Below are 21,051 nucleotides of genomic sequence, written 5' to 3' on the forward strand. Positions count from 1 at the left end.
AACATATATCAGCAGAAACAGCCTAGACTCTGGTGACAGGCAAACCTGTGTTCAGATCTTGGTTTTACCTCTGTCTAATTGTGTGAACCTAGGCAGTATTTTCTGTTCTCTGAGCCTCAGTTTTTTCACATGTGAAATTACAACAATACTTCCCACCTCTTTGAACTATGGAGAGCATTTAATTAGATAATATGATAAAGCACCTAGCAACATGTGTTAGTTCTTGGTAGTGACCAAAGCAGGGTGCCGACACATGGGCCTGGCAGCAGAACACCTGGCCTTTGGAGCTCTTCACACCTCTGCTTTTCTCCGTCATTACAGGTGATTTTTGTCTAACGACTGTATTTCAGAATGGCACAATCAAAACAGAGGGAGACAGTTTCAAGTTTAAAGGATTACTCAGACTGTTTTCCTTCCTTGCATATAATTTAATGACTGTAATATTTTATATAATTCAAAGCCTATTACTGTCAACTCCAGGGAAGTGTCCAAATTATTTTCTTTTTTGGAATTTTATTATGCCAAGGATTGTTCGTCTAAGTGAGCTATGAGTAGCTTGGATCTTGTCATTCTCTATGTTATACAGATATTCAACCAGTAGCTACAGGACATAAATATTGTATTTATTTTTCTTGCACTATGGATTATTTTTTTCTTAATCAGCTTTCTATCCTAATGAAATCATTAGAACCTTCTGGTTAGATGTGTGCCTTCTGTGTTATTTGTGCATACAAAAAGAGGAGACAAAAAGCCTTCCTCTGGTTTATAGGAAGTCATAGGAATTTTCGTAGCTGTCTTCAGAGTTTAGGCTAAATCTAATCTAATGCCTACTCTAAGCGTAGCAAAAGGAAATGATGGCCTTGCTGATTCTAGGCAGTTGCAGAATGCAGATGATTCATTAATGTCATACTTAGCCAAACACTGTCTTACAATTTTCTCAACTGTCAGAGTTGTGCTTTTAGGTTAGATCTGAGTAGAAAAAGTCAATATTGAATATTTCCACTCCACATTGACTTCCTTGTGTCACTTGAGATTTTGTTCATTTAGACTTTTTATTTGCATGAGCAAACACAAAATTCATTTATTTATTTATTTATTTTGAGATGGAGTCTCACTTTTGTCGCCCGGGCTGGAGTGCAGTGGCACGATCTCGGCTCACTGCAGCCTCCACCTCCTTGGGTTCAAGCGATTCTCCTGCCTCAGCCTTCCGAGTAGCTGGGATTATAGGGGTCTGCAACCACGCCCAGCTAATTTTTGTATTTTTAGTACAGACAAGGTTTCACCATGTTGGCCAGGATGGTCTTGATCTCTTGACCTTGTGATCCACCCACCTCGGCCTGCCAAAGTGCTGGGATTACGGGTGTGAGCCACCATGCCCGGCCCCACTCAATTTATTTTTACCAAGAAAATTAATTTCAGAAATCTGTAGTCAATAGAGAGACAGGATGGGTTTGTAGTCCTTTTAGTAGTGTTTTATACATGTATATGCACATTCACATACATACTCCCTGTATCACAAACCCTACACTGAATCAAAGTGCCCTAAACTCTTTCTTGGTTTGTGTGTTTGTTTGTTTGTTTGTTGACACGGGGTCTCACTCTGTCGCCCAGGCTAGGGTACAGAGGCACGATCTTGGCTCACTGCAACCTCTGCCTCCAGGCTCAGGTGATCCTCCCACCTCAGTTTCCTGAATAGCTAAGGCTACAGATGTGCACTACCATGCCTGGCTAATTTTTAAAATTTTTTGTAGAGATGAAGTCTTCCTATGTTGTCCAAGCTGATCTCGAACTCCTGGACTCAAGTGATTTACCAACCTCAGCCTCCCAAAGTGCTGGGATTATAGTCGTGAGCCACTGCACCTGGCTGACCTGAACTCTTTAGAAATGATTTTCTAGCCGGGTGTAGTGGCTCACACCTGTAATCCCAGCACTTTGGGAGGCCAAGGCGGGTGGATCACAAGGTCAGGATATCGAGACCATCCTGGCTAACACGGTGAAACCCCGTCTCTACTAAAAATGCAAAAAATTCGCCTGGCGTGGTGGCAGGCGCCTGTAGTCCCAGCTACTTGGGAGGCTGAGGCAGGAGAATGGCATGAACCCGGGAGGCGGAGCTTGCAGTGAGCCAAGATCACGCCAACGCACTCCATCCTGGGCGACTGAGCGAGACTCGGTCTCAAAAAAAAAGAAATTATTTTCTAGGCAGTTATTGTCACATCTTTTTCTTCCACTTACAACCTTGTAACTGTGGGGTCTTGGATAATAATCCAACATTATAAATAAATAATCACAACATTAAGAAGTAATCACAACATTAAGGGATTTTAGGGATTTTTAAAAATATCCCATCGTATTACAGAGAGGGTTTAGGGGACTTATAGAAGTATATGCATTAAAATGAAATTAAGAAAAGAAAAACAAGCTAAGGCAAAAGGAAAGGGAGCATAGGAAAGAAGATGAAGTGAAGATTAAGGGTGATAAATGAAATGTATGCTTTAAAGTTCTGAACAATTTCTTTTAATAATCGTGTGCTGGTTAATTTAAACTGAAAAAAAAGAGGTTTTTTTTGTTTTTTTTTTTTTCTTTTGAGACTGAGTCTCGCTGTATCGCCCAGGCTGGAGTGCAGTGGTGTGATCTTGGCTCACTGCAACCTCCGCCTTCCAGGTTCAAGCGATTCTCATGCCTCAGCCTCCTGAGTAGCTGGGATTACAGGTGCCCACCACCACACGCCCAGCTAATCTTTGTATTTTTAGTAGAGACCAGGTTTCGTCATGTTGGCCAGACTGGTCTCAAACTCCTGACCTCAGGTGATCCCCCCACCTCAGCCTCCCAAAGTGCTGGGATTACAGTTGTGAGCCACTGCGCCCGGCCAGAAAAAAGGAATTTCTGAAAGATCTGGAAATTATTTCTGAATCAACATTGTATCTTACTACTTGGATCAGTGATTATTGACTGCACCTTCTTGTATACCTTTTGAAATACAAGATAATGGCCGATAAGCTGTAGAATTAGTCTCTTTAGAACTCTGTTACAGTGTTGCAGCAATTCATTTTAGTTCAGTTTCAGTGTTTAATGAATAACTTACCTGTGCCCAGCAAGGAATTGGGCATAATGAAGAGTATGAAAGTGTATGTTTCAGTAATACCTGCAGCCCATTGATGTTGGTAAGACATTTACCCATCCCATGCCAATCAAAATTTTCTAATTTGTACTGTTGCATGTTATCAATGATGTATAATGCAAACATGCTAATTTATTAAAATGAATTAAAATGCAGAAATGTAATCATAAAGTGAAGCCCATGTACCCATCGTCATTAACCTAGGCAGTCGGTGGCCAGACTTTGATGAGAGAAGCCGAGTCTGCTTGGGGGTAACACTTCTTAAGTTGCTTAAGCCCTAAGAGAAGTGTCCATTGTACTCTTGTCCTTTCAGTGCACTTGGAGGCTCCTCAGCTCTTCATATCCCAGCTTTCCCAGGAGGAGGATGTCTCATTGATTACGTTCCTCAAGTATGCCACCTGCTCACCAACAAGGTAAAAGCAAGTCCCCAACTCATCCCTCTTGTGAGATTTCTTCCTCCAGTCCACCACGTACCTAGAGTCATCGTGCATGCTCCATCCTTCTCAGCCTGTCTGCTCAGTTTCAGCCTCTGTATAGATACCTGCCCTTCCTACTGTGAATTACAGTTAATCTGTTTCTCTCTCTATTTCTTTGCCCTCCTTCTTCCTTTTCTAAGGATTCTGACCTCCTGTTCCAGTCTTATCTTCATCTCTTAACTTTGTGTCTGGGATTTAAGTCACGTCTTTCTTGAATTTCCTTTACCCAGTTTTTGCCAGTTCTTGCACCTTCTTAAACTTTAAAACTTTGGAACCCCATTGCTTCCCAATTATCCAGAGCATGCATGCGTGTGTGCTTGTGCTTGTGCTTGGCAGTAGTTGATATCAGAGTGATTGTTTAAAACTGCCTTCATCTTTCTCTGCATTTCTGTACTTTACTTTTTAATAGTCAGCCTTTGATTCTTCTCGTCATACCTGGGAGCAGTTCACTAGTGTCCTTTGCCTAGGGGCAAGATTCCCAAGTCAGCTGGTCTTTTTTTTTTCTTTTTTCTTTTTTCTTTTTTTTTTTTTTGAGACGGAGTCTCACTCTGTAGCCCAGGCTGGAATGTAGTGGTGCGATCTCGGCTCACCTCAATCTCCGCCTCCCAGGTTCAAGCCATTCTCCTGCCTCAGCCTCCTGAGTAGCTGGGATGACAGGCACCCTCCACCACGCCTGGCTAATTTTTGTATTTTTAGTAGAGATGAGGGTTCACCCTGTTGGCCAGGCTGGTCTCGAACTCCTGACCTCAGGTGATCTGCCTACCTCAGTCTCCCAGAGTGCTGGGATTATAGGTGTGAGCCACCGCGCCCAGCCAGTCAGCTGGTCTTACACTCAGTCAGATGACCTAAAGCTTCTCTTAGCTACATGAATGAGCCATTACATTAGCAAGTAGCTGAGTCTAATGGTTATTGTTAGATGTTTCCAAAAAGTATAAGAATATACTTGTTAATGTCCAGCTAGTATATTTAGCTGAAAACTAGCGATACTGATGCACAAGCAATGCTGAGTCTCTTTCTTCTCCCACATAGACTGTGACTCAGTTTGTTTAGTTGCCAGAGTGCAGTTTTCTTTGCTCCTGTTGACTTGTTCACATTGGCTTGGAAAAGTAGATCTTTTGTTTGTCTCTTTCACTCAAAAGATAGCTCACTTCTATATAGAAAATAGTTTAAAGGTACAATAATCTTTCAAGAGCTTCAGTATTATTTTTCAAATATCAGAGAAACTAAAATCTAGCAACTCCGCCGTCTGTGGGCCAGGCACAGATTCCAGGCTTTAACCCTCATGCAGGGGTTGCTTCTCATCAGACCAAATTTCCCCAGCCTCTTGCCCTCCTGCAAAACTGATTGGAGGACAGAATTCTTATTTACATTCTGGGGCTTTGCACTGCCTTCAAATCTGTGTCCCAGAATTATAGAGAAAAATGCAAATTTGGTCTTCTAGAAGGGAGAAGAAAAGCCTTTTTAAAGCTCTCCAATTGAGATTAATTTCTAGTCATACATTTTCCTCAAAAAAATTATAACACCGTTTTCCCAGAAATATAAGAATCAGTCAATTTTTCTTATCTGGTTTCTTTCATTAATTTTACTTGTCTTTTGAAATTGGTGTTCTTCTGTTTGCTACAAATGAGGACAGTATGGGCTGCTTTTAGAAACAATCTCTTCAAATGAATTTCCATAATTATATTGGAATCTATCTTTATAGCCAGTTTTGTTGTGGGTTTCTGTTAAAATGGTTTTCTGTTTTTAAAATCAAGTATACAGAACTGTTTTCATCCCCTTTTTAAACAAAGCCACTTAAGCAAACTTATCATCTGCTTTTCTTTTCCCAAAATAACATTTCTGATCCTGCGTTAAGCCTGCAAAGTAAGCACTGTTTTTATAAATTGACATAAACCCCTATTATATAAATAGAATTGTTTTACATTTAAAGGGTACAACATGGCTATCAGTACCAATTGTGTCAAGGTTATTTCAAGCACTTTATCTTGAGCTTTTGTTAGCCGTGGAAACTCAGTGTGGCTATAGCCAATATAAACAATTTTGGGGGTCTCTCCTTCCCACCGTTTCTTCCAGCCATCATGAGAACATTATAAGGAATGTGTTTTCGTGTTAGAAGCTGGTGGGCAAATGACTAACTTTCAGATGCCTAGCTTAATGAGTGCACAATTTTTTTATAGAAACTGTCATTGGGTGATAATGAGGAAATATAAAAAGGCAAAGCGAAATAAAATCTCCTATTGTAATACTCCTTATTCTGATATTAGAATTTTAAAACTAGAGAAGCATTATTCTGCCTTTTTTAATAGGAGCTCAAGATAACCAAATAACCCCATTTGATGAGAGAAAGCTCTTTACAGAGAATGTCAGCTGATATATGCAAAAGGAATGATGGGATTCAAAAATCATCATTTTGCAGTCCCTAATGAAATCATTGATTCAGACAAGGATCTCCAATAAATACTAAAGCCATTAGGTGAAAAGTTGATGGGAAACGAGGTCTTCCCACGCTTCAGAGGGTAGGTCCATAGACTGTTCACTGTGGCAGAGGGAACATTCCCTTCCAGTGGAGTGGTCTGGCTATCGTCACCTCAGCCAAGTGATCAGGCCCAATATCATCTAGGAAGTTTTCTTGCCAAAAATGTTCAAACTGGACCTAATCACCCTTTAGCTCTAATTTCTAATTTATTGGAAATACAGAGAGTAAAGGAAAAAGGAAGAAAACAGAATTGAGACATTCTATAAGACTACTAGCCCAATTTCTTTTCTTTTTTCTCTCTTTTTTTTTTTTTTTTTTTTTTTTTTAAGAGATAAGGTCTTGCTCTTTTAAAGAGATGAGGTGGCCCAGGGTGGGGTGCAGTGGTGCCATCTAAGCTCAATGCAGCGTTGAACTCCTGAGCTCAAGCATTCCTCCTGCCCCAGCCTCCTGAGTAGCTAGGGCTATAGGTGCATATCACCATATCCAGCTAATTTCTTTTATTTTTTGTTGAGATGAGGTCTGGCTGTGTTGCTGAGGCTGGTCCTGAATTCCTGGCCTCAAGTAATCCTCCTGCCTCAGACTCCCAAAGTACTGGGATTACATGCGTGAGATTCCGCATCTGGATATAGCCCAATTTATTTGAAAAATCAGTGTCATATATGTGCATGCAGGCACACACACATACACACACTCAAGGAGGTACTATTTATTATAGATTTAGAAACTTAAAAGGCATTAAAAACAAATGCCTGATCCTTAATCATACATTGCTTTTTAAAAAACATTTTGAGCCAGACTCAATGGCTCACACCTGTAATCCTAGCATTTTGGGAGGCCGAGGCAGGCTGATCATCTGAAGTCAAGAGTTTAAGACTAGCCTGCACAACGTGATGAAAACTCGTCTCTACTAAAAATACAAAAATTAGCAGGGCATAGTGGCGTACTCCTATAATCCCAGCTACTTGGGAGGCTGAAGGAGGAGAATCACTTGAACCCAGGAAGTAGAGGTTGCAGTGAGCTGACATTGCGCCATTGCACTCCAGCCTGGGCAACAAGAGCGAGACTCTGTCTCAAAAAAAAAAAAAATTAATTTATTTTAATTCTTTTGAATTAAAAAAATAAAAATAAACATTTTGGGGACAATTAGGAAATTTTGAAAATGGACAGGGTACTAGATGAATTCAGAGACTGATGGCTCAATTTGTTGGGTACGATAATGGTATTGTGGTTATGTAGAAGAAAGTTTTATTTTTTAGAGATGCATACTGAAATATTTAGGAGTGAACTGTCATGATGTCTCTCATTTGCTTTGAAGTGTTGATTGATAGGTTGATAGGCAGATGGATGGCTGGAGGAAGCAAGTAGGCACAGGAGTCATAGCTGTTGAATGTAGGTAGTGGGAATACCGGTGTTCACTTTACTATTCTTTCTGCTTCTCTGAATCTTTGTAATTTCTTATAATAAAGCGTTTAAAAGCTTCCCACTCTACTTCTCAGCTTTGGGTTTCTATTCCAGGTGCAGTATGTGATTCAAGGGTATCACAAAAGAAGAGAGTATATTGCTGCTTTCCTCAGTCACTTTGGCACGTAAGTTCTGCTCTGTTTGAACGATATACCAGTGATGTCCTCGCTTGCTGATGACCTCAACATGGGGCTTGATTGAGAAAATAGCAATTACTTCTTACACATGATACTTTTTTTTTTTTTTTGAGACAGAGTCTCGCTCTGTCACCCAGGCTGGAATGTAATGACACGATCTTGGCTTACTGCAACCTCTGCTTCCCGAGTTCAAGCGATTCTCCTACCTCAGTCTTCTGAGTAGCTGGGATTATAGGCATGGTCCACCACACTGGCTAATTTTTGTATTTTTAGTAGAGATGGGGTTTCACCATGTTGTCCAGACTGGTCTCAAATTCCTGACCTCGTGATCCGCCTACCTCAGCCTCCCAAAGTGCTGGGATTACAGGCGTGAGCCACCACACCCGGCCTCACATGATACCTTTTTAATGCTACTTTGATCCTTTTTGGTATGCTGTTTATACCAAAGCTCCCAGGATCCCTTTTTTTTTTTTTTTTTGCCCCTTCGGTATTCTTTGGCAAATAGTAGAATCAAATATCTTCCCTAGAGCAGCAGCCTGGACAGCCCTGAACACAACAGTAGTAATGGTGGTGACAGTCACTTGTTGTAGAACTCTCTACAATTGGCATAGCACTTTTTACCTCCGTGCCCTCACAGTAGCCATGGGGTGAACCAGGCAGGCATCACTGACACATTTAGTGGAAGAAGCTCTGAAACTGTGGTAAGTTCAGTAACCCAGTGGAAGTCACACCCCTAGAAGAAGTGGAGCCAGGGCAGGAACCCCATTTCCCCAGGACTCAGGCCTCCTGATAGGACTCCACTGCCAACAGTGCCACACAGATTTGGGGAGGAAATCCAGCATTCGATGCAAAAGCTGTGGCTCGCACTCGAGGTTAGGAGTTGAAAGCAAGCACCGAGAGGGGAGAAGGAAGCCTGTGACACCATGGGCGCCCCTGGCTGCTCCATCCCTGTGCCTTTGCCCTTTCCTTCTGGCTGCCTGTGGCCATGCTGCCCTGCAGCCCTGTTTCCTTAAGGAAGTCAGAGGCCTGATCAAGCTTCTCCTTGGGCTTTGCTCAGTGGGACAGGGAATGGGTTTTCCTCACGATCTTTAGAAGGTGGAACATTCTACCCATTGTGGGTAACTAGGCAATAAGGGTTTTAGAGGTCTGATGATAGCCCACCTTATTCCACAGAAGGCTTATAAATATATAAATATATCTAGTAATACAAAATTAAATTTTTAAATAAGGAAATTAGGATAAAAGGAAATTAGGAATAGGGAAGAGAAGATGAAACCAAGAAAATGATTTGTCACCCTCTGGGATATAAGAAAATTTCTGACTCCTCAAACCAATTTTAAGACATTTTTCTCATTCCCATAATGGAATTTTTTGTTTCTCCAAAATAGAAGTGTCAATAACCAAACAGTATGACTGTCTCTCACATGAGTCTTTAATACTTACGATTTTTTTCAGCTTTGTTTGTGAACATTTTGAGAAAGTACTTTTGATACAAATAGTGGTTAATAAATAATACCATTGATCTTCTTATTTTTAAGTAAGATTTTCTTCAGTATATATAATTGAACATGAAGAAGCTAGCACAGTGGCCTCTAGAATGGAGTACACACAACGCAGAAGTTACACAGCTCACTCTATTGGAGTACAAGAAAAATATGAAAACTACATTTACATTTGCTTTCAAATCTCACTTTTTAAATATACTTTTTTCTGTATATTTTATTATGCATGTAGTACAGTAATATACTAAAATGGATTACATACTTGTCTTTGCCTATGGGATGCAGGATCTGAAAAGTATTGATTATCAGCACTATAACATTATTGGGCTAATTATAAATTCATAGAGAGGCCAGGCACAGTGGCTCACGCCTGTAATCCCAGCACTTTGGGAGGCCAAGGTGGGTGAATCACCTGAGGTCAGGAGTTTGAGACTAGCCTGGCCAACATGACAAAACCCTGTCTCTACTAAAAAATACAAAAATTAGCCTGGGCGCGGCGGCTCACGCTTCTAATCCCAGCACTTTGGGAGGCCGAGGTGGGTGGATCATGAGGTCAGGAGTTTGAGACCAGCCTGGCCAACACAGTGAAACCCCATCTCTACTGAAAATACAAAAATTAGCTGGGCGTGGTGGCGGGCACCTGTAATCCCAGCTACTTGGGAGGCTGAGGCAGGAGAATCACTTGAACCTGGGAGATGGAGGTTGCAGTGAGCCGAGATCATGCCACTGCACTCCAGCCTGGACAACAGAGCTAGACTCTGTCTCAAAAAAATTAAAAAATTAAAAAAAAATTAGCCAGGCATAGTGGCAGGCACCTGTAATCCCAGCTATTCAGGAGGCTAAGGCAGGAGAATTACCTGAACCTGGTAGGCGGATGTTGCAGTGAGCCAAGATTGCAGCACTGCACTCCAGCCTGGGCAATAGGTTGAGACTCTGTCTCAAAAATAAATAAATAAATAAATTCATAGAGAGAAATATAAACTAAAGAATTATCAACTTAAGATCGGAATGATATACCAACCATTTTTTAGCAGATCACTTACCCTTCAGTGTCTTAGTTCTTTTACCTTTACAAGGAGTGTTAACTGTTCCTTCCAACTTAAACTGGGAGGGCATCAGTATCAGTGATCTGATTGGCCTGGTTTGGTCAGGGATATCGCATCTCTAAGGACATCAGAGTCCTCCTTGTATGGATGAGAAAGAAAATTATATCTGTCCTTAGCGTGGTTAGTATTGTCCCATTATGGCGACATCCTCCAGGTGCTCAGCTCTTGAGGGAAATGGATGAGGTAAGCCTACAGAATTGCGCCTGGCCCCTTCAGAGGTCAGGGGATGTTCTCTTTTGACACATGAAATATGCGTCTCCCTTCCTGAACCCAGCATTCACCCATCTAATGTTGCTATTTTGCCTTGAGCCCAGTGGGGAGGACAGGGGAACACAGTGAAAGGGGACACAGTTGTCTGGTGTGATTACCCTAACCCAGCTCAAGAAGAAAAGTAATATATAATACTAAATTTACTAGCACTGTCATTGCATATTACTGTGTAGTGCCCAGTGGAAGTCAGACTTAGCAATCACTGTACAGGTAGTATGTTGACATTTGGGATTATAGTGTCATTGCTGACTTGATTTCTTAATATGTCCTTCTACTCATAATTAATGTAATAACTAACATTTGTGTAGTATTTTATGATTTATTTGTTTTTCACAACCCTGTAATGAATTTTGCAAATATTTTTATGCTTGATTTGCAGGTAAGGAAACTAAGGCTGCAAAGGTTAAGTGATTTGCCTGAGGTCATAGTAGATAGTGGCAAAGCTGTGACTTAAACCTAGATACTGTCATTCCAAACCCCAGACCGTTCCTGCTTTAATCCTCACTTGCCTTAAACCCGTCTCAGAGTCAATAACCCAGACTTCACGAATATATTCTTTACTTGGTTTTATTGCTTTTCTACCTTATTTTTATGAGGGTTTTTTTTGTGTGTGTGTGTATGTTTTTATTACTCAGAGGTGTCGTGGAATATGATGCAGAAGGCTTTACAAAACTCACTCTGCTGCTGATGTGGAAAGATTTTTGTTTTCTTGTACACAGTGAGTATACTTTTGCTGTCAGCATGTCAGCATACATTTTTAAATGTCCGAAACCACATGTAATAATCAGTGCTAGAACCTTTTGTGTCCTGTCTCAGTTCCTTTTACGGTAGCGTATATATATTTATTATGGGATATTAAAGAGAAAATATCTCTAGACCAGTGGTTCTCAACCACTGGAGTGATTTTGCACCTCAGGGGATGTTTAGCAATGCCTGGAGACATTTTTGATTGTTATGACTTAAGGGGGTGGGGATTTGCTACTGGCGTCTAATGGGTGGAGGTCAGCGATGCAGCTAAACATTCTACAATGCACAGGACAGCCCCTCACACACACACACACAAAAATTATTGAACGTAAAATGTCAGTATTGCCAAGCTAGAGAAACCCTACCCTAAACAGATTTCTCTTTCACATTGTGTTTTCAGTATCAGGCCTCAGGACTTTTGGGATTATTAGAAACATACCTGCTGTGACCATTTGGTTATCATCCTTATTCAGTGAAAAGTCTGCAACTTTGATAAAATGTAATACATAACTTAAAGATGGGGCAATGTTTTCATGTATCCCCAACATCATTTCTTCATGTTCTTCTGCATAGTAGGCATACTTAATGGTTGTTGTCACATAGTAATCCGTCAGTCCGTAAGCATCGACCCAGCTTTCTCTTGATAGATAATTTAGAGTCTTTTTGTTTCCTAATTATGTGAGAACCAGTGACCCATGGAGTCAGGTTCAAGTTGCAAGTTAACTGAGACCTTCATTCTGTAGTAATTTGGTATGTACAACGTTCAGTCTTCAGGCCAAGGCAAAGGAGCCAGCTTTCCCAGCTTGAGTTAGAGAAAAGCAGTGGGTTTGAATTGACTTCACTCAAACCCATGGCTTTTAGAACTGACCCTATGCCTCAATAAACTACTGCAGGAGGAATAACTTCGGCTATATTTAGCCAAAGGCATCAGACAGTATAAAGATACAGACTTCAAGGGATTTTCCTTCTGCAGCAGATTTACCTTCTTCGTTGTGATTTGCTTCGGTTAAAATAGCTCTTCAGTTCATTTTTCTACCTGATTGCACACCAATAGATAGTAAGGGAAGAAACCAATAAACATCCATAGTGGCAGGAAGAAGAAAACTTCTAAGTAAAACCTTATCTTGGTAAAATTCACATGGAGATCATGGAGCGCAGGCCACAGTTTTAAGGAGATGGGCCCCTCTGCCTTTAGGTGTTGCCCAACAACCACCACTTTTCAAGCTGTCATGCACCTTGTCACCACCATAACCTACAGTGTGGGGCCAGGTCAGGACGAAGCCCCACAATCAAGGCCTCCTGGCAGTCTCCTCTTTGCTCAGTCTTCGATGGCCCTGCTAATCTGAGCTGAACACTGGTACTGCAGCCACCACTTTTGATTCTGACCTTATATATCCGTGCTTTGGTTTGGCATTCTGAGGCTTAATTCCTTTGTGAAATATCACTTCCTATTTGCTGTATTCACTTTACCTTACCACGTTGGTCCCAGTGATTCTTTCTCTAACCTGATGACCCGGCGGCAGATCTTGATTGCTTCCTTAATTTACTAATATCTCTTGTGACTTGGGAAAGTTGTCTGGTGTGATTATCCTAACTCAGCTCAAGAGGGACCTGGGCCTTACCTCAAATGATGGTGGTGATGGTCTCATGCCTCCTGAGTGGCTGTGGACAACTCCATCACAGCAGGACAATTGCAAACACTAAGATGAATGCTTCAATCAGTTCCTTCATCTCAAAGTGACATAATAGCCCAAGTCTTTTTCCTGAATCTTTGGTCTCCTAGCCGTTGTTCTACTTTCTGTTGATGTCAGATCATATCAGAATAAGGGGAAAAATATATTTCATGGCATTGCTCAGTTATAACCTGTGTTTTCCACATGCAGCTCAAAGATGACTATTCTAGTGGTTGCTAGCAAGAAGAAATTGTCACTTGCAATGATGGTCAGGGATAAAAGAACATTCACCTCTCAGCTTCTGCCAACTCTTTTGTCAGTACATTCAGTATTGTAGCTATTGCTGTTGCTTTTGAAGGTCTATTCCCCACAGCATATTTTCTCCTTGGTACCATGTGTTCAGTATTTCTTACAGCTCCTTCTCCGCCTTTCTATCTTAGCTTTTCCAAATCAGACGTGCAGAATTGAGTCCCAAAGTCATCTTTTCATTTCATTTTGAATTACCTTCTTCAGAAACATAGACCCCCCAGGCACTCATTAGAACAGCTACCCGGAACCTTGGGAATTGTTTAATTGACTTTTTCCAAAGTGTTTCCTGGGGCTCTTATTCCTGTTCTCCCCCGGCTGTTTGGTCCCTGTCTCCTAGCATCACTGCCACACTCTTGGCTCTTCTGGCAGATAAGACCCTGCCTGTGAATCAAAGAACTTTGATGCTGTTTCCTGCTCCATCACTCACTCGCAGCCTGTCTTTAAATAAATTATTTTCACCCATTTCCTTTTTTCTTATCTAAAATATAGGACTTGCTACCTCAGAGTGAAGCTTGGTTAGATAATGTGTTTTACTTAGTCATGCAGTTAAACATCTGACACTTACCTTCCTTTGGAAGCATCTGCTGGCTTGGTTACAATGCCCAAGGGACCACTTGTTCCTTTTTTTCCCTTCCATGAAGATGGGGAGGGGAATATGAGGTGGCAGAGACTTAACAAAGAACATTGCAGTGAGATCTCAAGAGGTGAAAAGGAGGAAGGAAGTGCCTGGAAATAGAGCCATTCCCCTGTGGCTGCCTCTACCACTTCATGGAGGTTGAAGACCCAGCAGGACATGAAATATCATCTCTGTTCTCCCCTTCCTCCCTCTTCTCCCCAGGCCCAGGAAGATTGCTATTGATAGGACAGCTCCTGGCAATAATTATGCACATTTTGGATGCTAGAGGAAAGAGGCACTTCTCTTGAGACAGACAGCTCTGACCTCAGACTTTGCCAGAGTTTGAAAAAGCAGATTGCCTTAAGGAAAAGCATTGCACAGATTCTGGGATCTCTCAGGAGGTACGGCAACATCCTAGCATTCTGGCAGTTCCAGGAATGGGGACTGTGGCCATGACGGTGTCCATGGAGCATTTCCATCCACTTATTCCTTCCTTACATCATTCATTTTCAGCATGTCTCAAATCTTGGAACTGTAGCAGGATCAGAAACTTGCTCCCATCCAGAAACTATTTTTAGGAAATTTTCCTGGCCATCATCTAAGAATTTTTCATAGCAGTTATATAGGCAGTTCCATATTTGCTAAATTATGCTTACCTCGGGAGGTAGATGTTACCTTTAAGCTAGTAGCTTTTGTTTCTTTTCTTTTCTTTTTTTTTTTTTTTTGAGACGGAGTTTTGCTCTTGTTGCCCAGGCTAGAGTGGAATGGCGGGATCTCGGCTCACTGCAACCTCCATCTCCCGGGTTCAAGCGATTCTCCTGCCTCAGCCTCCCGAGTAGCTGTGATTACAGGCATGCGCCACCAAGCCTGGCTAATTTTGTAATTTTAGTAGAGACAGGGTTTCTCCATGTTGGCCAGGATGGTCTCAAACTCCTGACCTCAGATGATCCACCTGCCTCGGCCTCCCAAAGTGCTGGGATTACAGGCATGAGCCACCGCGCCTGATCCACTAGTAGCTTTTCAGAATGCAGCATGGGAAGAGAACCAGATAGCAAGGTGAAGTAACAGAACAAAAAAAATGCTCTGGGGAAAAACTACATGCTTTTTTTTCGTGGGTCCCAGTCAGCTGCACTGTAAGTAGACACACGAGGAGGCAGCTGTCTACGGGACTAGAGTTGATACTTGGAAGGGGAGACAATTGAGTATTGAGATTTGTGACTGTATGACAAGCTGTCTTTTTCCATTACCTATACATCTTTGGTAAATGACCCTTTGAGTCATTCAGCCTGGACTGTAGGCCTTGTCTCCCTGGTAAAATTCCTGTTAGACCAAATTTGACCACTTTTTTCTCTTGTTTTCCTCTACCTCCAACTTAACTGAGTTCTGAGTTTACTAAGAACCTACTGCATGCTCAGTACTATGCAAGGTATTAGGGGATATAAGTACATAACTCAGAGTTGACCTTAAGATACTTACAGTGACATAGCACAGAAATTGGAAAACTACAGCCTGAGGGCCAAATCCCATGTCAGCCTGTTTTTATAGGGCCTTGAGCTAACGATAGCTTTTTTTTTTAAACAGCGTCTCACTGTCGCCCAGGCTGGAGTGCAGTAGTGTGATCTTGGCTCACTGCAGCCTCCACCACCTGAGTTCAAGCGATTCTTCTGCCTCAGCCTCCCGAGTAGCTGGGACTACAGGCATGCGCCACCACGCCCGGCTAATTTTTGTATTTTTAGTAGAGTTGGGGTTTCACCATGTTACCCAGGCTGATCTTGAACTCCTGGCCTCAAGCAATCCACCCACCTAGGCCTCCCAAAGTGCTGGGATTCTAGGCGTGGGACACCGCGCCCTGCCCTAAGGGTAGCTTTTACATTTTAAAGGGATTGTTAGAAAACACAAGCGGAAGAATATGCCGCAGAGACAGTTTATGGTTTGCAAGGCCTAAAATATTTGACCCTTCACAGAAGTTTGCCAACTTCTTGTCTAGTTGATGAGAAAAAAGATTAGATCAAAGTGAAGTACAATGGTAGGCATTTTTAAAACAAATACTTTATGACTTGTCTACTTTATGCAAGACACAGTTATATGAGAGCCTCATGTGTTACATGTCTCGCTCTGGAGGAGGTCTTTTTTCTCCCACCACTGGAGCGCAGTGGTGCAATCATGGCTCACTGTAGCCTCAACTTCCTGCGCTCAGGTGATCCTCCCACCTCGGCCTCCCAAGTAGCTGGAACTATACATATGCGCCACCACGCCCAGCTAATTTTATGTAGGGACGAGGTTTTGCTGTTTCTCAGGCTGGTCTCAAACATCTGGGGCTCAAGGGATCCACCTGCCTCAGCCTCCCAAAGTGATGGGATTACAGGCATGAGCCACCACACCCAGCTTCTTTTCTTTCTTAATGAAGTCTAATGAGAAAAACAGACAATAAAGATGTAAACTTAACAAATATATAAATTCAGACAGTGACAAATAGCATGATGGAACAAAGTAAAAGGCTATGAATAGAGAATAAGAAGGAGTTGCTGTGATGATGGTAGGGAAGGCCTCCTGTAGAAGGTGACATTTCAGCTGAGACCTTAGCAGTGATTCAGACAGCCAAGGAAGGCGATTCCAGGGAAAGGAGTCCCTGTGCAAAAGCCCTGAGCCCTGAGGCAGTGAAGAGCTCTGCTTAAGCAGGCCTGGCTGGAACACAGTGAGTAAGGGGAAGGGCATTTGTTGACTTTTTTTTTTTAGCTACCTAATGTTGAGTTACTGTCTTAGTGATTTATTCTAGAGATTACAATATGCATCTTTAACATAATTGCCTTAAGATTAATAATGCCTTCATTCTGGTAAAATAAAATGACATTGCTCCTTTTCCTCCCGCTTATTTGTTCTATTAATTGTCATATATATTACATCTGTATATATTATAATATAAACACAACAATATAACTTTTTCTGACATTGCTATAAACAATCATTTTTTTTTTCTTTTTTGAGACGGGGTCTTGCTCTGTCACCCAGGCTGGAGTGCAGTGGCGCGATCTCAGCTCACAGCAACCTCCGCCTCCCGGATTCAAGATATTCTCCTGCCTCAGCCTCCTAAGTAGCTAGGATTACAGGCATGTGCCCCCACTCCCGGCTAATTTTGTGTATTTTTAGTAGAGACAGGGTTTTGCCGTGTTAGCCAGGATGGTCTCGATCTCCTGACCTCGTGATCTACCTACCATGGTCTTCCAAAGTGCTGGGATTACAGGCATGAGCCACCACGCCCAGCCACAGTCTTATATTTTTAAAAGAGAAAAAAAGTTTTCTTTGGATTTTGCCCTGCGCATTATTTCCAGTGTATCTTTGCAAGGCTTTGATTGCTGTGTTCCTCCATTTCATAGCTGTTATAATGGATTGGGGCTGGGGTGGCAGTGTTTATTCAATCTAATGAATGGTAAGGGTTCTTACTCTGATTTTTTTCTTTATCTTAAATGACTAATGTTCACACAGATGTCTTAGTATTATTCTTTCTGTATTTAACTTTAACTATCTATTTGTTCATTTGTTCATTCATTGGTTTTAAGTTGACATTAAGTGTGGAAAACAGTTATTTTGTTTTTCAGAGAACACAGTTTCTGGTAAGACTTTTTTTTTTTTTTTAAGCCAGAGGAAATCAACAACTTCAGACTAATTCTGGTAGTCATTTAAATAATTCTTTCCTTATAGGCCTGTAATCAAGGCCAATAAATTAGAAATCAGGACAGCTTTTGAAATTTTAAGTAAAAATGAGAAGCTTCTGTTTATTGCTACAAATGCTTCTGCCAAGCTCTGATTTTGTCAGGCTCTCCAATTCCTAGTATAACCAAGGAAATTATTTGCATTGCTGTCGCACTGTCACCTCACCACTAAAACACAAAGCTGTAGTAGTAGCAGCCACTGAGTTCCTGAGCAAAGTGAGGTAGACTTTCATCTCCCCTCTACAGAAAGTGTTATGTTGTAGAATATTTAGCATGCAACAAACAAGATGGCTACTACATTAATCGGTAAAACCAAAACGGTGATGTTGCTCAAAACTTGCTTACTTCTTTGGATACAGATCACATCTTTATATAAAGGAATATATATGAAGAGCAAATCAGAATCAGTAAAATAATTAAAAACCACAATGCTATGTGTTAGAATTTGTTTCAAGTCAAGTCTATAAAAAGTGTACTATTATTTTAGAATTACCATGTTTACCTCATATCAGATGTAAAGATTCTTAGTAATTTATCATTTCTAGTATTAATAACTATCAGGCCAGGTGCAGTGACTCACACCTGTAATCCCAGCACTTTGGAAGGCCAAGGCGAGTAGATCACCTGAGGTCAGGAGTTCGAGATCAGCCTGGCCAACATGGTGAAACCTTGTCTCTACTAAAAATACAAAAATTAGCCAAGCGTGGTGGCACCTTAATCTCAGCTTCTTGGGAGGCTGAGATAGGAAAATCGCTTGAACCCAGGAGGCAGAGGTTGCAGTGACCCAAGAACGTACCATTGCTCTCCACCCTGGGCAAGAGAAGTGAAACTCTATCTCAAAAAAAAAAAAAAGAAAAGAAAAAAAAAAACTATCAAAACAACAGGAACAAAAATTAATTATCAACAAAATATCAAACCAATCAGTTCTCTAATATTGTTCTAAATGATAAAAGAATATGGAAAAAGATAAAAGAAAATTTACTAAATGTCTTTTTGCCTTAATTATGAGAACTATTGAGTCCTTTAGATACTTTTACATTTTGGTTAATTTTTATACTGAGACTTCCTTGAAAATGGTTAGCTCTACTAGGCAAAGTGTTTTCATCTTGATTATACACACAAGCACACCCTCACCCGGTTTACAATTCACAGAGTTCCAGTCCTTCAGCAACCACTGTCACTCTTTTGACTCAAATTGAAACTTCTGTTTCATCTTTAGAGTTTACTTCCAGAAAGCCTGTTTTGTAATTTCTGACACTAGTTTGATAATTTACTGGATTAATCTTCACTGGGAATATTGTCTTCATTATAATACCTTAGAATTACGTGACCCCTTTTAATGACCTTAAAGGATTTCTTTGAAGGAAGAAGGTTGTAAATCACTCGCACAATCATGCAATGAATTTTTCCCCTGTGCCCTCTTGTATACCTTGTATGAGTCTTTTCAGTTGTAATTATTGGATTAAGTAATTGCTAAAGCAAGTGTGTCTGACAAAGAAAGGTCTGGAAAAATTAGCAATTTTGACTTCTCAGTGATTTTTGACATGCTTTCAAATTAACAACTATAACTCAAGAACTCATCTTACCCAGTGAAAGAAAGGAAGCTGTTTACAGAGTAGCTCTTATGTTATTGATCTAGTTCAGTGTAACCTTTTCTTAGAATTAATATTAAAGTACTGTTGACATTGGTGAAGCATGGGCATTATTATATTTTGGTCCAGAGCTTCTGCTGTAGTTGAAAATAATAGTCATAACACTTCATAGGTATGGAGTGAAGGCTGGGTGCGGTGGCTCATGCCCATAATCCTGGCACTTTGGGTGGCCAAGGCAGATGGATCACCTGAGGTCGGGAGTTCAAGACTTGGCCAACGTGGTGAAACCCTGTCTCTACTGAAAAAAAAGAAAAAAAAAAAAAAAAAAAAAAAACATAGCCAGGTGTGGTGGTGTACGCCTGTAATCCCAGCTACTTGGGAGATTGAGGCATGAGAATCGCTTGAACCCAGGAAGTGGAGGTTGCAGTGAGCCGAGATGGTACTACTGCACTCCAGCCTGGGTGACAGAGCAAGACTTTGTCTCAAAAAAAAAAAAAAAAACTGTGTGGAGTATATACCATGCTCTAGACACTGTTCTCAGTACTTTGCATATGTTATGTTCTTTAATCTGCAGAACATCTTTCTGAGGTTAATTGCCAGAATAACCCATTTTACAAATAACAAAACTGGCACAGCAAGATTAAATGACAGAGCTAGTGTTTAAATCCAGGAACAGATTCTAGATCCCATGTGCTAAACTGCATTACTATACTGTTTCAGATAATTGTTTGACAGTATCCCCAAGTATGTGTGATAAATTTCAAAAGCCTTTAGAGCTTCACAGAGACCCTCTTAGCCCCAAGAACAAGAGCAGAGGGTCAATGTCTGCAGCCATGCACAGGTCAGAGAGATGTGGAGACTGTCTCATCTCTCAGGAATGGAGTGCATGTCTCAGCAAAGACATTACTGATCTGAAGGCAACAGGGCATGAAGCTGGAGTTGTTCCTCAGTGGAGGTAACAGGTTGTTCATTTATAATCCCCTGTCCTGTGGCACAAACTACTGGCTCAAGGTAGGGATTCACTTCTGGCCATTGAAAGAATAAAACTAAGCAGCTTATTAAGGAATGAAAGAGCTACTGATTACCAAAAATGTGATTTAACCTGTTTAGACATAGTGAATGTGGTCAATTATAATGGTTTGTCATACAAAGTTCATGTTAACCTACAAGGTCAAATGCCTCCTGAGGAAGAGGTGATTTAGATATGGGAGTAGCCCAGGTTCTAAGACGGTTGGAGGAGTAGGAACTGTGGCAAACTGCACACTCCTTTCTATCCTCTTCATTGTTGATCTCGGCTCACTCCAGTCCTGCCTCCCAGATTCAAGCGATTCTCCTGCCTCAACCTCCCAAGCAGCTGGGACTACAGGCACGTGCCACCATGCCCGAATAATTTTTGTATTTTTAGTAGAGGCGGTGTTTCACCATGTTGGCCAGGCTGGTCTCAAACTCCTGACCTCAGGTGATCCTCCCACCTCGACCTCCCAAAGTGCTGGGATTACAGGCATGAGCCAGCATGCCCACGCCCAGCCCATTTTTGTTTTTTTTAACTGAGTACAATCCAGACATTTCTGTGGGTTGGATCTGTCCTGAGAACTTATTAATTTAAAAAAAAATTATTGTAAAAATTTCAAACAAACGTGAAAGTAGAAAGAAAAATATAGTGAACCACTATCACCCATATCACAGTTTGAATACCTTGTTTCTTCCATCCTGCCTCCTTTTTAATTTTTTATTTTCCTGCATATTTTGATGCAAAGGAAATATCATTTTACCTATAAATACTTCACTATGTATCTCTAACAGGTAAGGATTTTTTTTCTTTTTTTTTTTTTTTTTTTTTAGACAGGGTCTTGCTCTG

The 21,051-nt window shown here is 41.1% G+C and overlaps 1 protein-coding gene across 12 annotated transcripts in view; it reads left to right on the top strand.

The window, feature by feature from the left end:
- Window positions 1-21,051, top strand: part of BABAM2 (BRISC and BRCA1 A complex member 2) — a 493,307-nt gene that overhangs the window by 386,801 nt on the left and 85,455 nt on the right. For 10 of the 12 annotated variants that reach the window (XM_071076430.1, XM_071076435.1, XM_071076429.1 and 7 more), the window contains 3 exons: window positions 3,432-3,531; window positions 7,586-7,656; window positions 11,182-11,264. In XM_071076430.1, coding sequence (XP_070932531.1) covers window positions 3,432-3,531; window positions 7,586-7,656; window positions 11,182-11,264 — 254 coding nt within the window. The remainder of the gene's footprint in view (window positions 1-3,431; window positions 3,532-7,585; window positions 7,657-11,181; window positions 11,265-21,051) is intronic. The other 2 variants (XR_011611569.1, XM_071076439.1) reach the window with 1 other exon arrangement.

The sequence above is a fragment of the Macaca nemestrina genome, chromosome 13, assembly GCF_043159975.1.
Source record: "Macaca nemestrina isolate mMacNem1 chromosome 13, mMacNem.hap1, whole genome shotgun sequence".
Taxonomy (NCBI): Eukaryota; Metazoa; Chordata; class Mammalia; order Primates; family Cercopithecidae; genus Macaca; species Macaca nemestrina.